A 21115-nucleotide genomic window follows, 5' to 3' on the forward strand; every position below is an offset into this window, starting at 1 on the left:
ACATTACACACCTGAATATTCACTGATGACACAAAACCAAGAACATTCAGAATAAAAATAGCTAACCAGTGTTTGAAACAGAAATAGCATGCAAGAATCTCAAGCCGCAATGACATTTAGGTACAGTGACTAAGAATAAAAAGCGCAGAGCAACAGCCAGTACCACATTTCTTTTTTGTGACCTGATCTTAAATCTTTCTATAGAACTTGGTAGATGTACTTCCCTTTGATGTAGCACTATGAGAAAGAACACAGTTCTCTCTTGTATTCAGCCCTTTTGAGACATAAATCACAGCAGTAAGAAGATTTTTCAAGGGACAGGCACAGTCACTGTCCATTATTTGTCTAACACTAAACTGCTCCAGGCAAAAATTTGCTCTCAACAAATATCAAGTTTATAGGAAACAAAAAAAACAAACAAAAAAAAAATACTCACAGCTTTGGTTTAGCAAGTACAGGTGGTGGCTCCTTTGTGGGTGAAAGCAAGACAGCTGGAGGTGGGATGGATTTATCACCATTTGGCTTACTGTTAGTCATTCCATTTACTCCATGAATGGGATGGATGCCATTTGTTTTTTCCTCAGATGAATTGAACTGTAGTTGAAGGGCTGTCACACCAGATTTCAACTCAGTGTTGGTTGCTTGGTGGGTCTCTGTATGTTTCTTAGGAGGAAGCTCAAGAGAGCTAATTTCAACTGGAGGAAGTGGTGGGAAATGATGGGAATCATCGCTGTTGGATTCTCTTGTCAGTGATTCATGACTAGAGCTTTCTGAGTTGGCTAAAAGAAATCAAAACAAATGTCTCTCTAACAAGTCATAGACAAAGTACATGGTACATAGCTGTATTTTCAATCTGTTAAAGGTGAGGTCTCTTTGGTTCTGTCTGAAAGATATTTTTCCAGACCTCCTGTTGATAATTTATGCCCAAAATTTTAGATACATGACCGGCTATTCATTTTCTGACTTTGCCTCATGCAAAAGGCACAATAAGGAACCTTATGGATCCCTTTAAATCTATTTCAGGAATCCAGCCACTAACTGAGACTGTCAAGTACGGACAACAACAGCTGAAACCACATTTCCTCTTCCTAGAGTCTCAGCATCATTTAAGAACAAATCATTAAAAAATGCTGAAGGATGTACATATACGTGGCACGTTTGCAATGGCAGCCAGGTTGGTGCATTCCACAACCATATGTATGTAAACATATTACAAAACTAAACATACCATATCACAGTTTTTTTATTTTACAAATGACATACACCACCTTTGGCAGCATAATTTAATCTGCTTTCATTTTGCCTCTGCTGCCATCTAGTCTCAGAACCCTAATGCTTAAAAATTTGCCAGGCTTGTGGCAGACACTTTAATAATCCATTTTACATGAATAAAAATGTTAAACTAGGAAATGAGCCAACAAAAACATTCAGTTCCCTTTATATGAATACTCTGAGGTTGACAAAAATCCTGTCTTACAGCAGCCCTTTTCTACAAGGGAAGCAGACTGATAACTTCACAGGTAAATTAATTATCTAAGATCCATGATTAAAAGTTCCTCTTAGACACTTAGTTGCGCACTGCTTGTTACTGAACCATGTTCATTTGTTGCTGTGCATGTGAAAAGTCCTGAATCTTCAGGAAAAGTTTCTGCAATTACAAGGGTACATATCTCTTCTGGAAATAAACAGAAAAATAAAGTGCATCATAAACTATTTAAAGTACCATGTAATGTTTTTGCATTGTATGTTAGTAGGACACTAGAAAGTGCTTCTTATACAAAGAAATGCTGAGAGAACTACAGAACAGCTTCCAATATAAACAGTTTTAATGAAAACCACTTTGTATCTAAACCAAGTAAATTTACCAAGCTAAGTTTTCAAAAGATGCCTGTCTTGAACAGTAATTTTGCAGTCATAAGTCTGTGCAGTCATTTTACACACTCAGTATCTTTGTTTTTATGAAGGATGGTACTAATTCATACAAATCAATGTATTGGCTTCCATACACAATTAACACTTGCAAGCTCTTTTTGGGTCTCTAAATAATGCCACCAACATGAATGTCCCATATTTGCTTCTTTCCCTGAAGTTTTCTGTATTTAAAGCAACATTTCAGATCAAATCCTATTCCCAGTAAAATCAGAAAGTATTTTGTCATCACTTCCAAATTAACTTTTCTGCTTAAACTGACCAGAATTAAAAACTCTGGATGCATAAACATTTGCCTTATGCAGAGCTTGGGAAGATGACTTCTGTCTCTGCACAGCAGTGAGAATGGGTAAGTTGGAAATACAGGACAAAGTAGCATCCCCAGAAACTCTTCAGAATGCTGTGACACAGACGTATTCTGTGCTGTTTGAAATCTGCTCATTCTGCTTTGATATGCCATAGTATATGCTTTGATTATACCAGGGCCTCAAGTCAGAAAACTTGTATGAAGGCTGCACTGTTCATATTTCAGCTTCAGTCTTACAGTAATGTTTTCTAAATCAATTCCATTCATTTATAATGGGCACATTTAATTATCTTCTTCAAAAGAAGTCACTTATTTTCTACTTGTAATGGTATTTAATCTTTTAAAAAATTCACAGCATAGCTAATCTAAATAATCCTAGTATTTATATAACATACCTTGATAATACCTCTATAATTTAAGATCTGGACAATATTATATTGTGGGTTTCCTTAATTAATTATGCTCATTTTCTAGTCTCAAAACCAAAGGAGGAAGTTTTACAGAATTCAGTTTCATTAACAAAAAAAAAGGGGGGGGGGGGCATTGCACATTTTGGGCATTTACATGGAATCCCACATATTATCACAAAATCAATGGCATATAGCTAATAAAAACAAACTGAAAAGTGAGAAAAAATATTTCAGACTCCAATAACTTTCACAAGTAAATTATTCTGTAGAAGAGGTTCAGTAAGGTAAGCTTTACTTATTTTAGTTCAAAGAAGGAAAACAATTTCTAACAGTTCTTTTTTGGGTTTGTTTTTTTTTTTTTCTTTCCTAATTTTCGTTGTGGAATGGTGGACCACTCTCTCATTTAGACAGTTAACAAAAAAAAAAGATTATGGAATTTTTCCAATTATAAAGGACAAAGTATCCAAAACCCTCCTGTACTGTAAATGGGCTACAAATGAATGACTGACTGAATATTTGGCACAGAGTTGTTTTTCAGACAGCAGAACATGCTTTTTTTTTTTTGGCAACACAAACCAGTCATTCTGTGTAGCTGCAAAAGGCATGTCTGGTAATACTGTAGCACGTTGGATCTTATCTGACCAAGATGAAGATTAATGACTCATGAAGGGTCTTATCAGGAAAGCAATGGGTAACACAAGCTAGTTTTTGAACTACTGAGATCAGCTTTTTTTAGAGTGTTGGTGTGTTGTAAGCAGTTGAAGCTATATTGTTAGGCACACGTGCATACTCCTGGACTGAACTGACTCTGGGGATGCAATCCGATACATGCAGCATACTAGTTTCCTGTTCATTTAACAGCAGAATTATGAAAGCTGGGTATTTCAGGACTGCCAAAGAAAATCACTCCCACCATGCTGAGAACTGCTGTTTGAATGAGGGCAAAGGTACTACAAAATATAACAACCAGCAGGATTCCTATTTTCTAAACAGCAGAGCTAATTAACGCATAATGTTCTTCCATTTTTTTAAGCATGTAAAATGATCACATGAGAAGAGCTGCTCTTCACTGTTCAGTGATAAAAGAATTGTAATGGATTCCACCATGATGTGGTTTGTTTACTGAAGCAAATATTTGAAAATTATACATGGTAAATTGCAGTAATTATTGTAAAAGAAATTGAAAGTAAGTTAGTGATAAAATAATAAGAGTTTAAAACTCAGTCTTCTCAGCTGGATGAGCAAACTACAACACATTTGTGATCAATTATGAGAAAACTGGCTAAACTGAAAACATAAAACAAACCTAAGAACTAATCAAAAGTCAGCTTGGGCAAAAATCATGTGTGAGCAACACATTGCCATTGTCTTCATTCATTTTGCTCCCCACAACCAAGAATCACTGATTTCCAGGTCCTTGCTAAAAGGCTTACTACAATGGAAAACATAGAAATAAAATACTAACTTGACAAAAGAAATGTTCTTTAAAGATTTTCGTAACACACTCTGGATGCATAGTGCTCCAAGTATTTTTCTAGCTTTACATCCTGACTTACGTAATTACTTTTCTTTCTGTTACTGTGCTAAGTAGAATCTGATGATCTGAAGTAAGTAACGTCTGTTCTACTTCCCGGCAATCATCAGCTGACAAATAATTTCATCACAAAAATGCATTCCAGAAAGCAGCTCTGAAATGCTGTTCTCAGGGCCTTAAAACATATTTAACACTTGACTAAATGAATACAAAAGCATTCTGTTCACTGGAACATGTAAAATGCTTAGGCATGCAAGTACTTGACTATTTTGTCAGTTATTTAGAAAGAAAGATTACATTTTACAGAGTAATCCTTTCCCTTTATGGTTCATGAGTCCATTAGGAAGAATAATCTTTGGTAAGACAGAAAACTGTTGCATTTTAACAAATTTAATCACTGGCAATGTGTTTACTTCAGAATGTTTCTATGTATTATATTAAAGGTTGAGTAGTTCTTATATCTGCACCTTCATCTCCAAATGTGATCATTACCTTCTTCCACTGTAATGTACATGCAGTCCTGGGAAGTAAGTACAGTCTTTTTTTTGGTAGTTGTTCATTATGATGCAATGAACAGAGCTATTTCTATAGATGTAGGTTCAAAGCCAAAAGTTTTCTGCTACACAAAGACAGTGGGCAGAGTGGTGTGTTCCTGGTAAAAATCCAACCAAACACAACCCTGCCATCTTGCAGACAACTTGTCTCGGAATTCTCCCTCTTGTTCCCCTAGAGATCAGATGTTTAACTATGGTTTAACGACAAAGCAATATGCCCATCAGGTAACTTCCTCTCATGTAGGTATCTGTGAATCTTTTACATGAAGTGTGAAAATAGGGAAGAACTGAATATGCAGAGCAGCATAACAGATTGTAGTATTGCAGACCTGTAGATGCCTTAACTTGCAATAGCGCAAGGAAAAAAGTATTTAATTTACCTGTTTCTGATGATCACTATTGTATACACCTTTACCCACTCAGGCAGCAGTTCTGGCTTATTTAATAGGCTTTATGACACTTAAATGAAGAGAGAAGTTTTTAAAAGATATACAGAACTGACTATGTTTGAAGATATCTTAAAATACTGAGAAGAAAACTGGACAACAGCAAATGTGATTGTGGGCAATATAATGCAGTTTTAGGCTACAGAACCTAGGTTATAGCATATGTAATCAATACTCAAGACAGCTGCTATCTTGCCAGTTCAGGTACAATAAATAGGAATACTGCTATGGCAGCATGGACTTTAGTCCCTAAAGCAGTGTTCAGGCTTAAGGAGAAATTAAGCCATTTATCAAGGTCAAGGAAAAGTTTATGCTAAAGCTTACACTATGGCAGTTATGATGCTGTGGATGCCTAAGACAGCTAGTTTGAAGTTGTCAGGTGTTATCGTCGAAGCTGAAATCAACATATTCAGCAATGTAACTGTGATGATTAATCTACTCCAATAAGCTTTAAATTTATGATTCAAGAGGAATAGCAGTATTTTATGTTTTTTAAAATCACACAGTACAAAAAAGATTTGTAGAGGTTTTACTTTGAATTTGGAAGCATCAACAAGCAAGGACCATCACAGCAGTTAGACTTAAGATGGGGTCGCTGTCAGGACAAGAATTCTGTAGGCGCCTTGGGAGCACAGAGTACAACTGAAAATGTAACTGGCATGCAATAGTGCGTATGTTGATCAGACCACCTTTAATGAAGGATAATTTTAACTTATATTCAGTTTTTCTCTTCATTTGGCATCTTGAGCTATAGCTCATTGGAGATTGCTCTCTTCAAGCCCTTTGCTGCTCAGGAGTGAAAAGAGGCAGCCAGACTCTTAGTCATAATTCTTTTGTTTTCACTAAAAAAAATGCCAGGATCCAACATGCATGCTGACCTACTGAAGTTTCTCTGTTTTGAATTTCATCAGCTATCAGAAAGGTGACTTTCTTGGTGTGGGGAGGCAGCAAAGATTTCTGTAACATTTGCCAAATATTTTAATTTGCAAACATTATGCAAAAATTGGAGGGGGAGGGGCATTTCTAAGGGATTTACTTACTAGAGTTGAAACTCTGGAATACAGCAGCCAAATAGGGAACAAGAACACACAATCCAAGAGAAGTGATGACTATCTTTTGAGATGTTTTTTGTGAACATACACTGCACTGTCCTTAGGAAAAAAGAGGCATGTACATGTGGCAATTCCCTGGCAATTTAAGAAAAATTACTTCATACAGCTTTCTTCTTACATGCCGTTAGACAATTGTTTAAATGTAATTCAATACAGTTTGTGGCTGCCTCCAGACAGCTGAGTAATGGTCAAAATATCAACAGCTGGCAAATAACTCCATGGGATTTTTCATTCTCAGGCAGCCTGTTCTTTGAAGGGTTCAATCAGTATAAAGTCAAAACGTCCAAGAAAGAAGTACAGAGCAGGTAATTTGACAAACTGTGATGTTGGCTTTAAGTAATCTGACTAGCTATTAATTCACAAAGCAGTCTGGAGAGATTTGTGATGCAACCTCATTTCTGTCTAGACAGAAAAAGGAGTGCAAAACACATTAGGGTAGATAGAATGTACCCCCCAAAAAATAGCCAAAAACCCTCCTTGCTTCTTAATTTCTTACCTGTGTGAGTTCATGGAACATTTTTCTTTTAAATCATTAGTACTGACCTAGCAAAAGATAACCAATGTTTTTGAGCACTATAAAGTGTTATTGACCGCTAGACTTTGGTTGACAACCAGCAATTAAAGTCACACTGCAACTTGTTACAATTTATGTAAAATTCCAGAGTCAATTCCTACACAAATAAGCCAGTAAGTGTACTGTCATTAATTTTAGTGGAGCATAAGACACTGCACATTATTTAATAGGGTTTAGGAGGAACTGATACATGCACAAATCTTACAGGGATAGTACCCAGCTCAATGAATTCAGGGTAGCAAAAAGATGCTTATAAATATATATTACAACAGAATTACAAGAATGAAAAAAAAGAAAAAAGATAGACTGCTGTCAGGCATTCACTACTGTTACGTCCATTAAATCGCAACAATATAGATACCAAAATAGTATTTTGAGATGCCTTCCTACTCTTGCCTTGCCACCTACCTTGAGAGGGGTATGAGATATCCTGATATTAAGAAACTTCTCTCTACCTGTGAAAACTCAAGAAATGCACCTTTCATATAAGCATCCATTCCCTAGTACTCTTTAGAAGGCTTCAGGTACCTCCTCCCAGGGTCTGCAAGCTAACCAGACATGGGAATGAGAGCATTCAGCACCATCAACATGACAATGCATGTATGTAAGAGGGCTGGCAAAGTGATGTTCATTTTGGACTCAAAATCCCATCTTCTATTTCCCATTTCAGATAGTAGTTATGGAAGAAAATGGTTAGCTTTGTGAACTATCATGAATATCGTTACTTATTCCACAGTAATATTTGTCAGATAGCCTATATGAACCTTGCAACTAACGATACTGAAAGTTACTTAGTTGTCCATGAAAAAAGAAAATCTTCTAGCAAGAGGCATAATAGACGATTTTCTTTGCACTCAACTATTCCCACAATGGAATTTGAACCTTTTGTCTCAAGCAAACAAGTGCTTCTGAGTTTTGACAGAACAGTTTCAAATTAGATATTAAAAAGAAAAACCCTAAGATGTGGTAGTAAATTTTGACTTCATAGAAACTTTTGTGTAAAGTTTCAGTCCTTTCAGACACTTTCCATGATGTTAAAGGAGAGAGTAAATGCAGTTCAAGTGATTTTGTAGAAAAGAAGCTCCTGGTAACAGCTAGATATACTAGATACTATTCTCATAGCATTTGGCAGATTAAATCTAGAAAACATGTTACTACTTGCACAGGAAATAATTTCTCTGAGAAAGGGAAAAAGTCAACCTGTTGATTTGCTTTTTTTTTGTTGTGTTTTTTTTTTAAAGATGCCAAGAAAACAGCTAAGTTGGGAGACTTATTTTGTAGTATATATTGCAGGAGAATGTTCCCAGAAAGATACAGAATTGAGCATATTTCAACACAAACCTATTCTCTTTTATTTCTTTTCATTACCAAAGGCTTGATCGATACTGAAACTTTCCTCAAACTGTTCTGTAACAGTAACTTACAATTTTTAAACCTTAAAGTTTGGGTTATGACTATAAACTACCAATAGCCCATTGTTAGAACTCAGACATGTTGTAATTGCTCATTAGAGGTTAATTTGGTTTTCCAGCACTACTCTTTCCTTCACAGGGCTCACATTTTAAGCCTCCATAAATCAAATCATTTAGTCACATGTATTCTGTGCATCAGCTGTTACTGGAGGTGATGAGCTGCACAACACAATAACATTAACTGTCAGGATAGAGCGTGTGCGTGTGTGTGTGTGTGTGTGTATGTATGTATATGTATGATGGTCACGAAGTGAAATAGCTATATAAGAATTTTATGAAGCAGTAAGAAAATTAGTGAGTAACTGACAAAGAAAAGCAGTAGCTTTTTCCCTCTTCACCTCCTCTTCTTTCCATGAAAACTAAGAGAAAACTGCATTTCTCCTAGGAAATTTCTCCTTCACTGCTTTTGCCTAATCCATACCCTCGTAGCCACACTGCTACTTTACAAACATCACTCAGCTGCCAAGTCTGTTCTCTGCAAAGACTGTCAATGCAACTCCTCAAAGTTTAAAACACACACACACACACCCCTTGCTAAGGTCCTTCAGTTCAGAGACACTCTTTGGGGATACCCAAGTCTTAGACAGAAAACTTTTCTGTTTTGTCTTTCCATTCCATAATTAAAACTCTCTCCAAATTCAAACATATTCAAGCACAACTAGCCACCCTCTTAAAAGCAAGGCTCAGACCGTATCATTGTCTTCTCTTCTACATGTTGTTTGACTTAAAACATTAAAGAAAAGAACAAACATTCTCAGTCTTTTAGCACCCACTTGCTATTCAAGAAACTACCACAGCATATAATGATGTATAATGGGAAAATGGAGCAGCCACAGAAAACCTGTAGCTGGAACAACACTTGTTGCTTCTTGAAATCTAGGACTTCTACCTTGCGAATAGGCTGGAAAAATTTGAAGTGCCCTTCTTTTTGAGGATCAGCTTTTACTTGCATTTAAGACATTTCACATCTGCCAAGCTAGACTGGCAAAACTAGCATTTAGTGGTTGGGTGTTATGAAACTCTTATGAGTACAATCTGGGTAATGGAATTTTGTGGGATTTGTTCTTTTTACTCAGCAGCATGCAAATTGCTCATTTTCTGAGAATGAAGTTTGCTTCAAAGTTTAAGCTGTGAGACACTCCTTGTTGGTCTAAATGGCAGTTACTGTTTAACTAATAAAGGGACTGATGTAAAGGACAGTGGTAGCATATGGAAGGTGTGATAAAGAAACATTGTCTTTAAGGGGGTTTCGCATTACCAGGGCTCAGCAGAAACACTTTTCTATTTATGGCTTCAGTACAAACTCAAAGAGCTAGTGAATCAAGAGATTAGTTTTTCATATGATTCTTACCAGGTTCAGTTGCAGATCGTGGCTCTGCATATCACATCATAAGGAGAGGAAACAAACAAGAAAAACGGTATTAGAGATGACATTAATAAACAACAGTATATTGGATGAACAATAATACTGTAGACAAGTACAGAATCTGTGCAGACACATTACAAAATAAGGAAGACTTAAATTGTCTGTTGATAGCAGTAGTTCAACTATTACTTCTAGGCATTGTAATCACTGAAATGTGAGGAAGGGAGGACTCTATCCAAAACTCAATCTTCATTGAGGATTTGACAGACTAATTTCATGATCTTTCCTTACCCTATATCAAAAGTAGCCACTTCAGATTATTGCCTTACTTTTTTGGAGAATTCTGAAGTCTGGAGAATCTTGAATTTCAACGCCCTGTCGAAACCACTTAACGTGAATGGGAGGAGGTCCTCTGACCCTGCATTCCAATACCACGACTTGTCCCTCAGATGCTGTGGAGTTTTGTAGCTCCTGAAATAAAACAATCACAGTTCAAATGAACCAGGAGCATTTTACATTCTTAAAAATAGTTTTTTCTTCCCTTTGTATTTCAACCTGATTTTATTGTGTCATTACATTTTTTCAATAGACATTTTCTGTGAGCTGTATTTTCACTCTGATTAAATTTAATCTATCAGCTATATAGTTAAAATGACTGAATAGGTTATTTTCAAATGGATTCTTAACAGGACCAAAGATGGAAAAGGTGTAGAAGCATTTAATTCCTCAGACCATCACAAGCAGATAGTTGCAGTCTGACCTTTCATTTTTCATCCTTCTTCCATAAAGTGAAATTAAAATTCTGCAACTAGCTACACACTGATTGACTTGGTCTTGAAGAAGTAGGTGTGCTGCTTTCATGTCAGCCTCTAGAATGTGGAATTGCTTTTCTTCTGAGCCATTTCTAAGCAACCAGGCAAACTTAGATGACAAATATGATTAGGATATATTAGCTTGTGTATGGATAGCTTCTGAGACAGTATTATGGCTGTAATAAATTCTTACATACATCTGAAAAAAAAATCAGGAAGAGTCTAAACCTTTGATGAAGAACTACAGAGAGAAAGGAGAAGCACAGTATTTTAAGTAACAGAATTGACAGGAGGCAGCCACTAATTATGCCTTTGTTATCCATCTTAAGATTATACATCAAAGAGTCTTTTTAACTGTAGTGGCTGTCTCATTCCCTTTCCAGTTTATTAATAAAATTTTAGGCCTTGATGCAGCAAAGCACTTGAAGGTAAGTCTAAGATCAGAGTTATCCTTAGTTGCTATTCACAGATCTCTAGTTAATCAGATTCTTAAGAATTTTGTTGCATGGAAGCCTAAAAATCTTTGGGTTGTTCCCTGACGTTTGTATAGAAGGAAACTTGCATCAAGATGCTGAGTAAGTATATTTTTTGTTGTTCATATCTGGTTCATTTCTTCTGTGATTAAAGTTGTTTTGGTTTGGTATGTCTCAACTGACCTAAGCCAGTTAATATTGGATTTCAGGGACATGAGGATTCGGAAGGAACAGTAGAGTTTTGATTGCTTTGGTAGTTTCTGAATGAGGGCTGGATTTCTCCTATTTCCCACTCTTACTAGTAAGTTGCCTGCCTCTCTGCCTTGCAGTAACCACATTCTCTAACCCCTTGCCCCTCCACTATTTGCTCTCCTGTGATACCTGCAGTATCAGTGCAGAATTACGAGGGATAGAATCAGACCTTTCCTGACTTGAGAAAGGGATAGATGGAGCCAGGCCAGACAGCTGTGGAGAACAGGGCTTATTCTTACTTATCTCTATGCAAAACTACTTGCTGTTCTATATTATGTTTTAGTCAACTGTTTTTCTGGAGTAATAACCAGAAACACCTTCTTTTCTTCATTTTGACTTAACAAATGGTGACTAAACAATAGTTACTTATATAGAAATGATGGTTTCAAGGCCAAATGAAAATCCTATTTTCAATTAAAGTTTTATTTTAGATACTAGGGAAATGTGCTGTCCTCCTTTTTGCTGTTACCCGATTCCAATTCTAAAGTTTCATTTGGGATGAATGTGAAGATAAATATTGCCTTAAATAATTACTTAAGAATTACTGAATAAATGTTTCCCTTCCAGCAAGTCCATGCCTTACATTTTACTAGACATCTTAATGAAGAATACCTGAACTGCATTTTAACTAACATACCTGCATGGATTTTTTTTTCTAAAACAAAGTAAAAAAGCCTGTGTCATTTGTTCTTATCAACAGATAAATTATTGTGAATGAGACTTTATCATGACTATGATGTGTAATTGGTGCCTACTTTGTTTCATCTTACAAAGATTTCTCAGTGGAGGAACAGTCATGAGCATAAGACAAACACATACAAATATTTATGTAATTCCCCTTGTGATTTTAATAGGGTGGAGACATAAGAACTTCACTGATGCAGTGGAAAAGTGTTTTCTAAGAAAGTCATTAATACTTAAGAGGATAATGAAAACTTTTATAAAGTTTTAACATGATCAAACATTCCTGCATTAGGATATATAATTTTGATATTTCCTGCTGGAATACTAGAGTATGATTATAAAAATCATGATGGATAAAACATACCTTTGTAAAAATGGGTGCAGAATAGATAGGCTTAGGTCCATCCACACGGTGCAGGTATGAAGTAGGGCTTTGAACCTGCAAAGCAACACAACAATGCTATAAAATGGAAAGAATACTGGTTTCAATAATATGGCATGCATAGATCTATCCAATACTGCAAACTCGTAAATGCAGTCTTATTATGGTATTCTCCTTCTAGCATGCTTCTTGAGTCATATCACCATTCCACATCTGTTAGATTTCTGAAATCAAAATGGAAGCTTTAAAGGCTTCTATACTTCCCATGAGAATTTTGTATCCAACTGCCTTACCTTGAAGTATTTTGAGAGTTTGACTCTTGCTAATATCATTCAAGTAAGTCCTTTGCACTAAAGCATTTTTGCCTCTCCTGTTTACTACACCTCTTGACTGATGTAGTGATCAATAAATCCAGGTACCTAAAAGCTTATCAAGATTAGCCAAAGGAATGGAAAAGAATATACCATATACAGCCTAATAGAGATTTTTATTTTACTTGTATTTTATGATTTATATGCAAACTCTAAGTGATCCAGAGTGGCATTAAAACTTAGTATAGGCTAATGAACATTAACCTTCTACATTTAACTTCTAGACAGTAAAATTTAATTTTCTCCAAAAGGCGCAGAGAAATTACATCAATATTTAGTAACAAAATTTAAAACTTTTGCTAAAAATTATTGTAGGCATTCATTCCTATTACATTCTTTTGTAATTGGACCAAGTTACTATTAAGTGATATACTCTGTAATTTTCATCATCACCAGATCTGTCAGTTGCTCACATGCTGTGTTGATACACACTGTGTAAGAATCCGTATGTATATTTACTTTTATGTCCCATTCACTAAATATATACTTAATTTTTTTAAATTGTCATTCTTGATATAATTAATGTAAGTTTATAGTTCAATAATATAATTCCTCAAAATGCCAGAGTTTTTCAGGATTTAGAAATTTTGAAATAAAATTTAAAATACTTTTACTAATTTAAAAATTGGTGTCTAAAAATACCTGCTGACTGGGCACAGAGATAGGTTGAATTACAGCTGTGGTGACTCCAGACTTTGGTGTAGAAGATCCTATTGTCAAGGAAACAGAGGTGGTTTTCTTTTGGGCCCTGAAAAAAAATAGAAAATGGCAAGCACTTTATAAGATCTGAAATCAGAGTATGTTAGTTTGTATTTTCTCCATCTTTAAATATGTCATTACCAGCTGAAAAGATCAACATTGGCGCAAGCTTTAGCAGAACAGAATCTTTGGTTAATTTACACTTTCACACACAATAAAAAGTACTGATTTAAGATACACTAGAATGTACTTGGTTTCTTTAATTGCAGGCCTCTTCATGTTTTGTTGGAAGCACAGGGCTGGGTGGATTACAAATGAAGACTTTGTTAACTTAAAGTTGCTCCCGAATATGAGAAATTGAGATCAACAAAAAGAATGTTCAGGGTAAGGCCAGACTCCTCTGACAGAAAAGGCACATTAATACAATTTACAGTTATAATACTACATATTTATATCACATGGGAGGAGAAAAGAGAAGGCAAGACATACACAGTTACATCCCAGATGTTTATGCAGATCTGAAACTACCAAAGATTTTCCAGTCCCCTTACTAAGAACATTTGCACAGTGCTGGTTCTACTTTGCACACTTACTGTGGCATAGCTCCAGATTTTGATTTGAAAATTAAACTTTCACTCTCTGAATCTGTGGAACTGGCACCTGGAAAAGAAAGTATTTTCAATAATCTCATATTCTTTTACAGGTTTATTTCATGTTTACATTCCAAAGAAAAAACTGTGCAACTTTTGCATTTCATTTCAAGAGTTGAGAACACTCTGTAGTAATCTTATGTGATAGAAGAGTGTAACTATGTACTTTAGACAGTTGCAGAAATCATAACCATGCCAATTTAATTGCAAACTCTTTTCCCAAGGCTCTTAGCTGTCTTCCTTCATATGGAAGCAAATATGGCCAAAACAGAAAAAAAATTGCTGACTACTACTCTACTGGAAGTGTGTAATTTTATTTACCTGAACATTAAAACTTAATACTTAAGCAAACATATGGCTTATACACAGATAACAAATCTCCAACCTTAAATAAGAGCAAGTCAATATAGCAAGACATTTTCAGAATAAACTTGCTACCCACAATCTCCACAGTTCAGACTATTTACATTAACCTATACATAACATTTATATACTGGTATTTCTTGCCAGTGGAAGTCTTGATATAATGTATGTGTTTTGCAATACCCTGAACTCACTTAAAGAAAAAAAAACCCACAAAAGCATTTATTCCCTTTGCCTTAATTTTTCCTAACAACTGGTACTTCACACAACATTTATTCTAGCCATTTATGCAGTATTCCTTATTCCTCAAAGGATTTGTGCATACATATGCAGAGCTGTATTTGCCATACAAATCATAAGCAATTCATAACCAATACGCATAGTATAGCGTAGACTGATTCCAATGAAACAAAGCCTGGACTGAGGCACCTGAGTACCCTGTTTATTTACACAGTTTAGACTACAAAAAATCAAAGCAACAAGTAACACAGAAAAGGTAAGAAGAGAGAAGCAGTATCAAGTGAGCAAAGTGCATCTGCATGAAAGCATTTCTCTTGAGCAAAGGATAATTCTCTTGAGCTGGGCCTGCTGCACAGAGGAAAGCATGAGGCATCACTGTCATCAAGACTGTTAATATACAAAGCAATGCTTGCGTGACCATCTGGGTTCCTTAAAGATGATAGGGGAGGAGCCTAACAATTTGTACAATTCTCTCTCTTTCAAACTTAACATGTTGTAAAACTTCAAGGTAGCACTTGCACATAGTAAGATTTTGCCAGATGTCAAAAAAGGAATTGTTTTATTCACTGTATCTATCTACCTAGCTGCTTCTTTTTTAGTGTTGCTTCTGTGATTATAACTTCACACAGTATTATCTATTTGTACTATAGCTGAGTATTTCTGAAATCATGCTTACTTCTGAAGAGTGAAGAAAGTCTTACTAGAATACATAAGATTCAGAAAAGTCTTGTGGATTTTTCTATTATATCCCAATGTGGGATAACAAAGTTCTGAGAATAAAAAATATAATGAAAAAAAGCATATAAATGCACATCTGTCATGATTCAGCTAATTTATAGTGAAAGGTTTATTGCTTTCTTAATCAAAAGCTATTTAATAATTTTCATATGGTATTATTCAGATTTGGTTTTAGTATTTATTATATTAATTTGTTTTATGTTTTTAATTAACCATTTAAATTCATTTTAATGAGTTACAAAACTGATAAAAGAATACATATTACCAAAATGTTTGAAAGACGCATGAATTAAAAGAAAAAAATGAGTATTCAATTAATACAATCATGCCTAAAATACAGTCCTCCACTAAAAAATTGATTTCATAATTTTACTCATGGTCAAGGTATTGAGATTCCTCAGAGAAAATAATACTTTAATTATGACTAATTTTGAGTTGAAGAAATATTTTAACAATTACTAGTAGCTGATTCTGGACAAAACCAGTACAACTGACTTTTAACCTTCCTTAAAGTCCGTGTACCAAATATGAAAAATTATAATACATTTACCCATGACTGGAGAAGACTCATTTGGGGCAGCCACATTTAATTGCACCGGAATGAAGTTCAGAACTGAGACTGGGATTACTGCGATCATGAAAATCATTATTGGTATTAGCAGTAAAATCTCTGATTTACGGAGGGTACTAATTAAAAGCTAACCATATGCCAAAAGTTCTGCTTGTTCCTCCTTTTCCATTCTTTATCTTACTAAAGAAATACCAATGTACCCACTGATTCTTGGAACATTCCTTGAAATACCCGAATCATGATATTCAAAATGTGTTGCATTAAAGAGAAGTAGAGGAATACCATAAAAACACCACCAGAGCAAATATAATCTTAATATACAGAACCAAAAGTGAACTTCAGCTTAGTTATGTTTTCCTGTATGTATGAAGTATCTTATTATTTCGTCTCTTACCTTCAATGAATATTTCAGCTGATGTACTATCTGAACCAATGGAATTTGAAGCCAGACAAGTATAGCGCCCAGTATCGTCTTCAAAGGCTTCTGCTATAATTAGTGAATGAAGTCCTCCACTTCCAGAACGGATCTGAATGTCAGGCGTATTCTGGAGTTCTTTTCCTTCACAGAACCATCTGCAGCCCACACACATTTAGATAGACAAAGAAAAAAAGAACATAAAAGATTCGTTCAGGCTCATTGCACACAAGAAGACATTACACTCTACTGAAAAAATCTAAATTGCTACTGAAATCAGCTCAAGGTGCTTTGAAGTGTTTAATGGCATTCGCAAAGAAATAACTTGCTGGAATAAGTTTTGTTTAAAAGGTAATGACACATTTCTGAATGCTAAGAAAATTGTACACACCTACAATTTAAAGCTATTCCCTGTCCTGTTTTGGTAGAATTAATGCTTTCTGCATATCTTATGTACTGTCTTGCTTTGACCACAGTCTAAATAATTTTAATTTAACGTGCTACCCCCTTCTTCCTAATACTCATTGATTTTCCACGCAGGATTTTGATTTTTGTCTATCATGCCCAGTCAACCTAATATAATCTCATGGTACAGAGATGCTTCCATACTGCTAAACATTAAATAGGTTTACTCCTGCCTCAGATCAGGAACATAAACTGGTTTTCTAGCCCTGAAATTTTATATACATATGTAATACATGTTCCACTACCCAAAAGGTATGCCCCCAAAAAAGGGCTGTTTTGCCTGTACCTAAGACCAGACAATTATCTGGGTTGACTTATTACCAGCTAAAAGCACAGCCTCTTGTTTACATCAGGTCAATCACGCGTTTTCCAGTGCTGGCTGCCTGAAAAGCCAGTCCATGTTCTCAGTCAGCATTGCTTCCATGAAGGTACCAGCTTGATCTTTTTTCTGTTTGATTCCCTCATATCAGCTAGTCCTATTCTCATAGCCTACTCCATGATTTATCCATACCTCTAGCAGCCCAGCAAGTACGAGAAGGGAAGAATTCTTGTTTTACAGGGGCTGCTATGCATTTTCGCAAGGGTTGGTAGATTGGTGACTCACTAAAGGAAAATCATTAGGGAATAGCCTTCCTTTCATTCTCAAATTTTCACTATGTCCTGAAAACAAATTTTGCCAAGTTCTTCTGAGCTGCAGTCCCACAAACTCACTCTGATCTTTATCACTTCTCCTTCTCTTCCTCTCACCCCATAATCATAATCTGTGCTTTTCCATGTGCTCTCTCTGATCTCCCTTCCCTCTTCTTCCTCCAACACCTCAAAAATCAAATCTTGCTGTGCTGAGGATAAAGACAAAATGAGTAGTTCTTGACAGCAAGCTTCAAAAGCAATCTTTCATTCTCCTTCCCCTATACTCTTTTAGTTTGCTACTTTATAGTAAGTTTTTTGGGTTTTTTTTAATAAATATATAACCACAGAAATTTATGGAGAGTCCATTCAAATTAAAAGATGATGGTATTTTCAAAAATAATTTTTAAAGATTTAAAATCTACCACCAAAAAATTTTTTATATTTTTCCTTTAGTTTGTACATGCTTATGAGAGAATTTTTGCAGTTGCTTTCCAGTAATACTTCAGAAGTAAACTTTTTTCCCCCCTCCCTATCAGATCACTTTCCTCCACTCCTCAAAAATGAAGTAACCCCAAGGAGATACAGAACCTCCCTACCAATTTAAGAAAAGCATGCAACACTACAGGGTGACAGATACCACACAATAACAATCAGTGAGCAGTCTTTAGAAATTAACTGCCTCACTTTTATTGCTCTTTTTTCTCATTAGTAAACTACATGTAACTAAGAGAAACAAAAAATATGTGACAAAAATTTCTTCTGAAAATATTACATTTTAAAGCTTGAGATTTCATGCTTATTTCAGAACGCAGAGTAAGAAATCAAACAGATTTACACATATGACAATTCCCCTTTGTATCACCCAGAACTGTGCACAAGCCCTCTGTTTATGAACACTAGATCTTTTATTCCTGAAGGCAAAAAAATGCTGATAGTGGCATTAAAACCATATATAATTGTCTTCTGTAATTAAAAGACTAACAAGTTCCTTTTCTGTCTTCTGTTGTGCCCAAATAGTGCACACAAAGTATCATTTTTGGAAGGAACTAACAAACTTCCATTTGTTTACTCAGTAGACCCCTTTAGTCTACTTTTACAACTGTTGGGCTTGGAGACAAATCTATTCTGTCAGCTCAACTGCCAAAATTAACATTTCTCTTCCCCCTCTTCCCCTCCTTTCCTCTCTTGTCACAAGTCCTCCCTTCTCCCAGTGTGAGGACCTCTGCTACTATTTCTACTTATTAGACCTTCAGAGTCCTAACCTCTATGCAGGTTTTCCTAAGTTACATTTTAAATGATATGCACAAGAGAGAGGTTAATTCAATTTCTAGACAATCACAGACAAGAGCCTGTAACATGAGGCTCTACTCAACCATTAGTTCTATTTTTCTTTCCAGAAACATCCTGCAAAGGAAAACCTCTCCTCCAAGGCTAATTATTTTCTCAGATAGATCCCATTTTAGTTTCATGCAAATTGCACGGCTTTCTACTGTCTCCCAAATTCCAAGCTCACAACATGTTTAAGAAACTGTGATAAGCATATGAATCTGAAATTAAAAAATCCATTTTATATTTTTTCATCAGATGACGTTTAATAAGCAAACCTCTGTTTTCTTAGGAGGACAAGCTCTACACCGTCCCTTGATTCATGCATAGACACAGTCAGCCTCAAGTAGTGGGAGCTATTCCCTCGACACTGGTTGGGACTGAGACTCATTGCATCACATCAGTGACGTGTCACTGAAAACAAGTCCTGACCTGCTACATCAGCCACTGTCTGCCACAGAGAAAAATTTGTAAGTAAGCAATTCAATATAAAATTACCTCAGACGTCATTAAGGTGATGTCTGATGAACGGGAAACAGGCCTGGGGTTGGACTGTACTGTTTATTGCAAAAAGAATTCACCTTCACAGTGGGCAAGAGCAGAGTTATTTGAAATGAAGAATACTGGAATAGATTTAGTTACATTCTCTTTCCTTTTCTAATTGTATTTTTTTCTTGTCTATCTACAGGGTGATAGAAGGAGAAGATTAATTAATTTGAATTTGTTTTGGAGATTACATCAAAATTAAGTGAATTAGAAAATAACTCAAGTGAAATATTTATCCTGCAATGACTTGGCAGCCATCAGTTCAGTTCAAGAGTGTTTGTGAATTAAAAAAAGGGGTCATCTAATAACACTAAGTATTTGTTGCACAAACTTTTTAGTTTTTAGTTTTTTCCATCTTTTATATGGTAGAGGCTATTATAGAGCACAAAACTGCTACCTTCAGACCCCATCAGCCTTACTGCCATTACACTTGGAATAGCCATGGTAAGAGGATTTTCTGCTCTTAAGGACTGAAAAAGATTCAAGTCAAATCTTTGAAGCATTCTCTCTTTCTGCAGAGGGATCACCAAAGCAAGCAACAAATCACTATCAAAGGGAGACTTGAGCCAAAGACATCAGGACTCCGGGCTAAACACAGAAAAGCAGTCACAAAGCAAGTCTTAGAAGAGAAATCCAGCTTTATGCTGACTAGGGCAGCATTAACTCACATCCAGTCTATTCCAGCCTACTGATCCTCTTGGGGAAAAGAGGATTACTATCTAGCTGTGAGAAGGCAATAACGCTTCTGGAGAGCCAAAAAAACCCAAACCAAACCGCAACGAAAAGACACAGGGAGTAACACAGAGGAACAAACGCGCTACAGATGCTTTGTGCAGAAGAGAATTCCCTGTGTAGAGAACATTGGTTTAAAAATACATCTATTTCACAGGTTCTTGATACCGGAAGTACAAAAATTATCTACACATTTCCCTATCCCTTTGTTGTAGGTTCTCAATATTGCATAAAGCGTGCAGACAGAAACAAAACAGGCAGAGAGACCAACAGAAGGTTTTGCATATGTGTGTACGTATCAGTCTGCAGAATAAGGACTCAAGCTTGAATCCTAGGTGTGTTCCTGCAGGCCATGCTAGCGTTCATGCAGATTTGTACAGAACTGTCCCCTTGAAAGAGACAAGACAATTGTAATGATGTCAGATAAAGGCTAGCAAAAAAAAAAAAACCCAAAAAACAAAAATCAGAGGAATATACATTTTATGTAACTGGAATTCATTTTATTAGTCATTAAGTATCTTGACAAATTTCAAATTACATTGAATTTCTCTGTTCTTTCCTCTTTTCTTCTTCATTCTCTTTCCTCCATTTCTCATCCTCTACCCACCTGCATTTCCATTGTACTACTCAGCCTTGCTTCTCCAACTATGCATAGTTTTCACTTACACTGTATCTACTGTATGTTAAAATGATAGCAATTAAGTATTTAATGAAGACACAATCACTAGACCAGAAAGTCAATACTGCAAGGCAGCAAACTGGTATTTTGGCAGCAGGGAACAATGGTTGATACTCTTTTTTCATGCTTCAAAGTCTACTTTGCTTTTCCACTGACTACATTATTGTAGGATGGCCAAACTAGAACAGCAAACAAAAAAGGACAGCCAGATGCCAGGTGAGCAACCGTTCATGCACACTGACATCTAGTAGCAATTCACACAATAGGTTGTTCTTTCTCACTCTTCTCTTCCTTATGCCCTCACAACCCTCCATGAATGGAAATGCATACGGGCACATGCGCCTGGGATTTTAATGACTGTCAACAAAATACAAACAGAGTTA

General features: G+C 35.8%; 1 protein-coding gene across 1 annotated transcript in view; it reads right to left on the reverse strand.

The window, feature by feature from the left end:
• Positions 1–436: 436 nt before the first annotated feature.
• The window catches only part of LOC104616261 (palladin-like), a gene marked incomplete at its 3' end in the record, with an annotated part of 85622 nt that continues 64943 nt past the window's right edge, over positions 437–21115 (reverse strand). Inside the window, exons 2-9 of the mRNA XM_010292554.1 lie at positions 16334–16512; positions 13971–14037; positions 13321–13426; positions 12290–12364; positions 10034–10175; positions 9690–9713; positions 1568–1675; positions 437–779 (exon numbers count right to left, since the gene is read on the reverse strand). Coding sequence (XP_010290856.1) covers positions 437–779; positions 1568–1675; positions 9690–9713; positions 10034–10175; positions 12290–12364; positions 13321–13426; positions 13971–14037; positions 16334–16512 — 1044 coding nt within the window. The remainder of the gene's footprint in view (positions 780–1567; positions 1676–9689; positions 9714–10033; positions 10176–12289; positions 12365–13320; positions 13427–13970; positions 14038–16333; positions 16513–21115) is intronic.

Source organism: Phaethon lepturus, unplaced genomic scaffold (assembly GCF_000687285.1).
Source record: "Phaethon lepturus isolate BGI_N335 unplaced genomic scaffold, ASM68728v1 scaffold5728, whole genome shotgun sequence".
NCBI lineage: Eukaryota > Metazoa > Chordata > Aves > Phaethontiformes > Phaethontidae > Phaethon > Phaethon lepturus.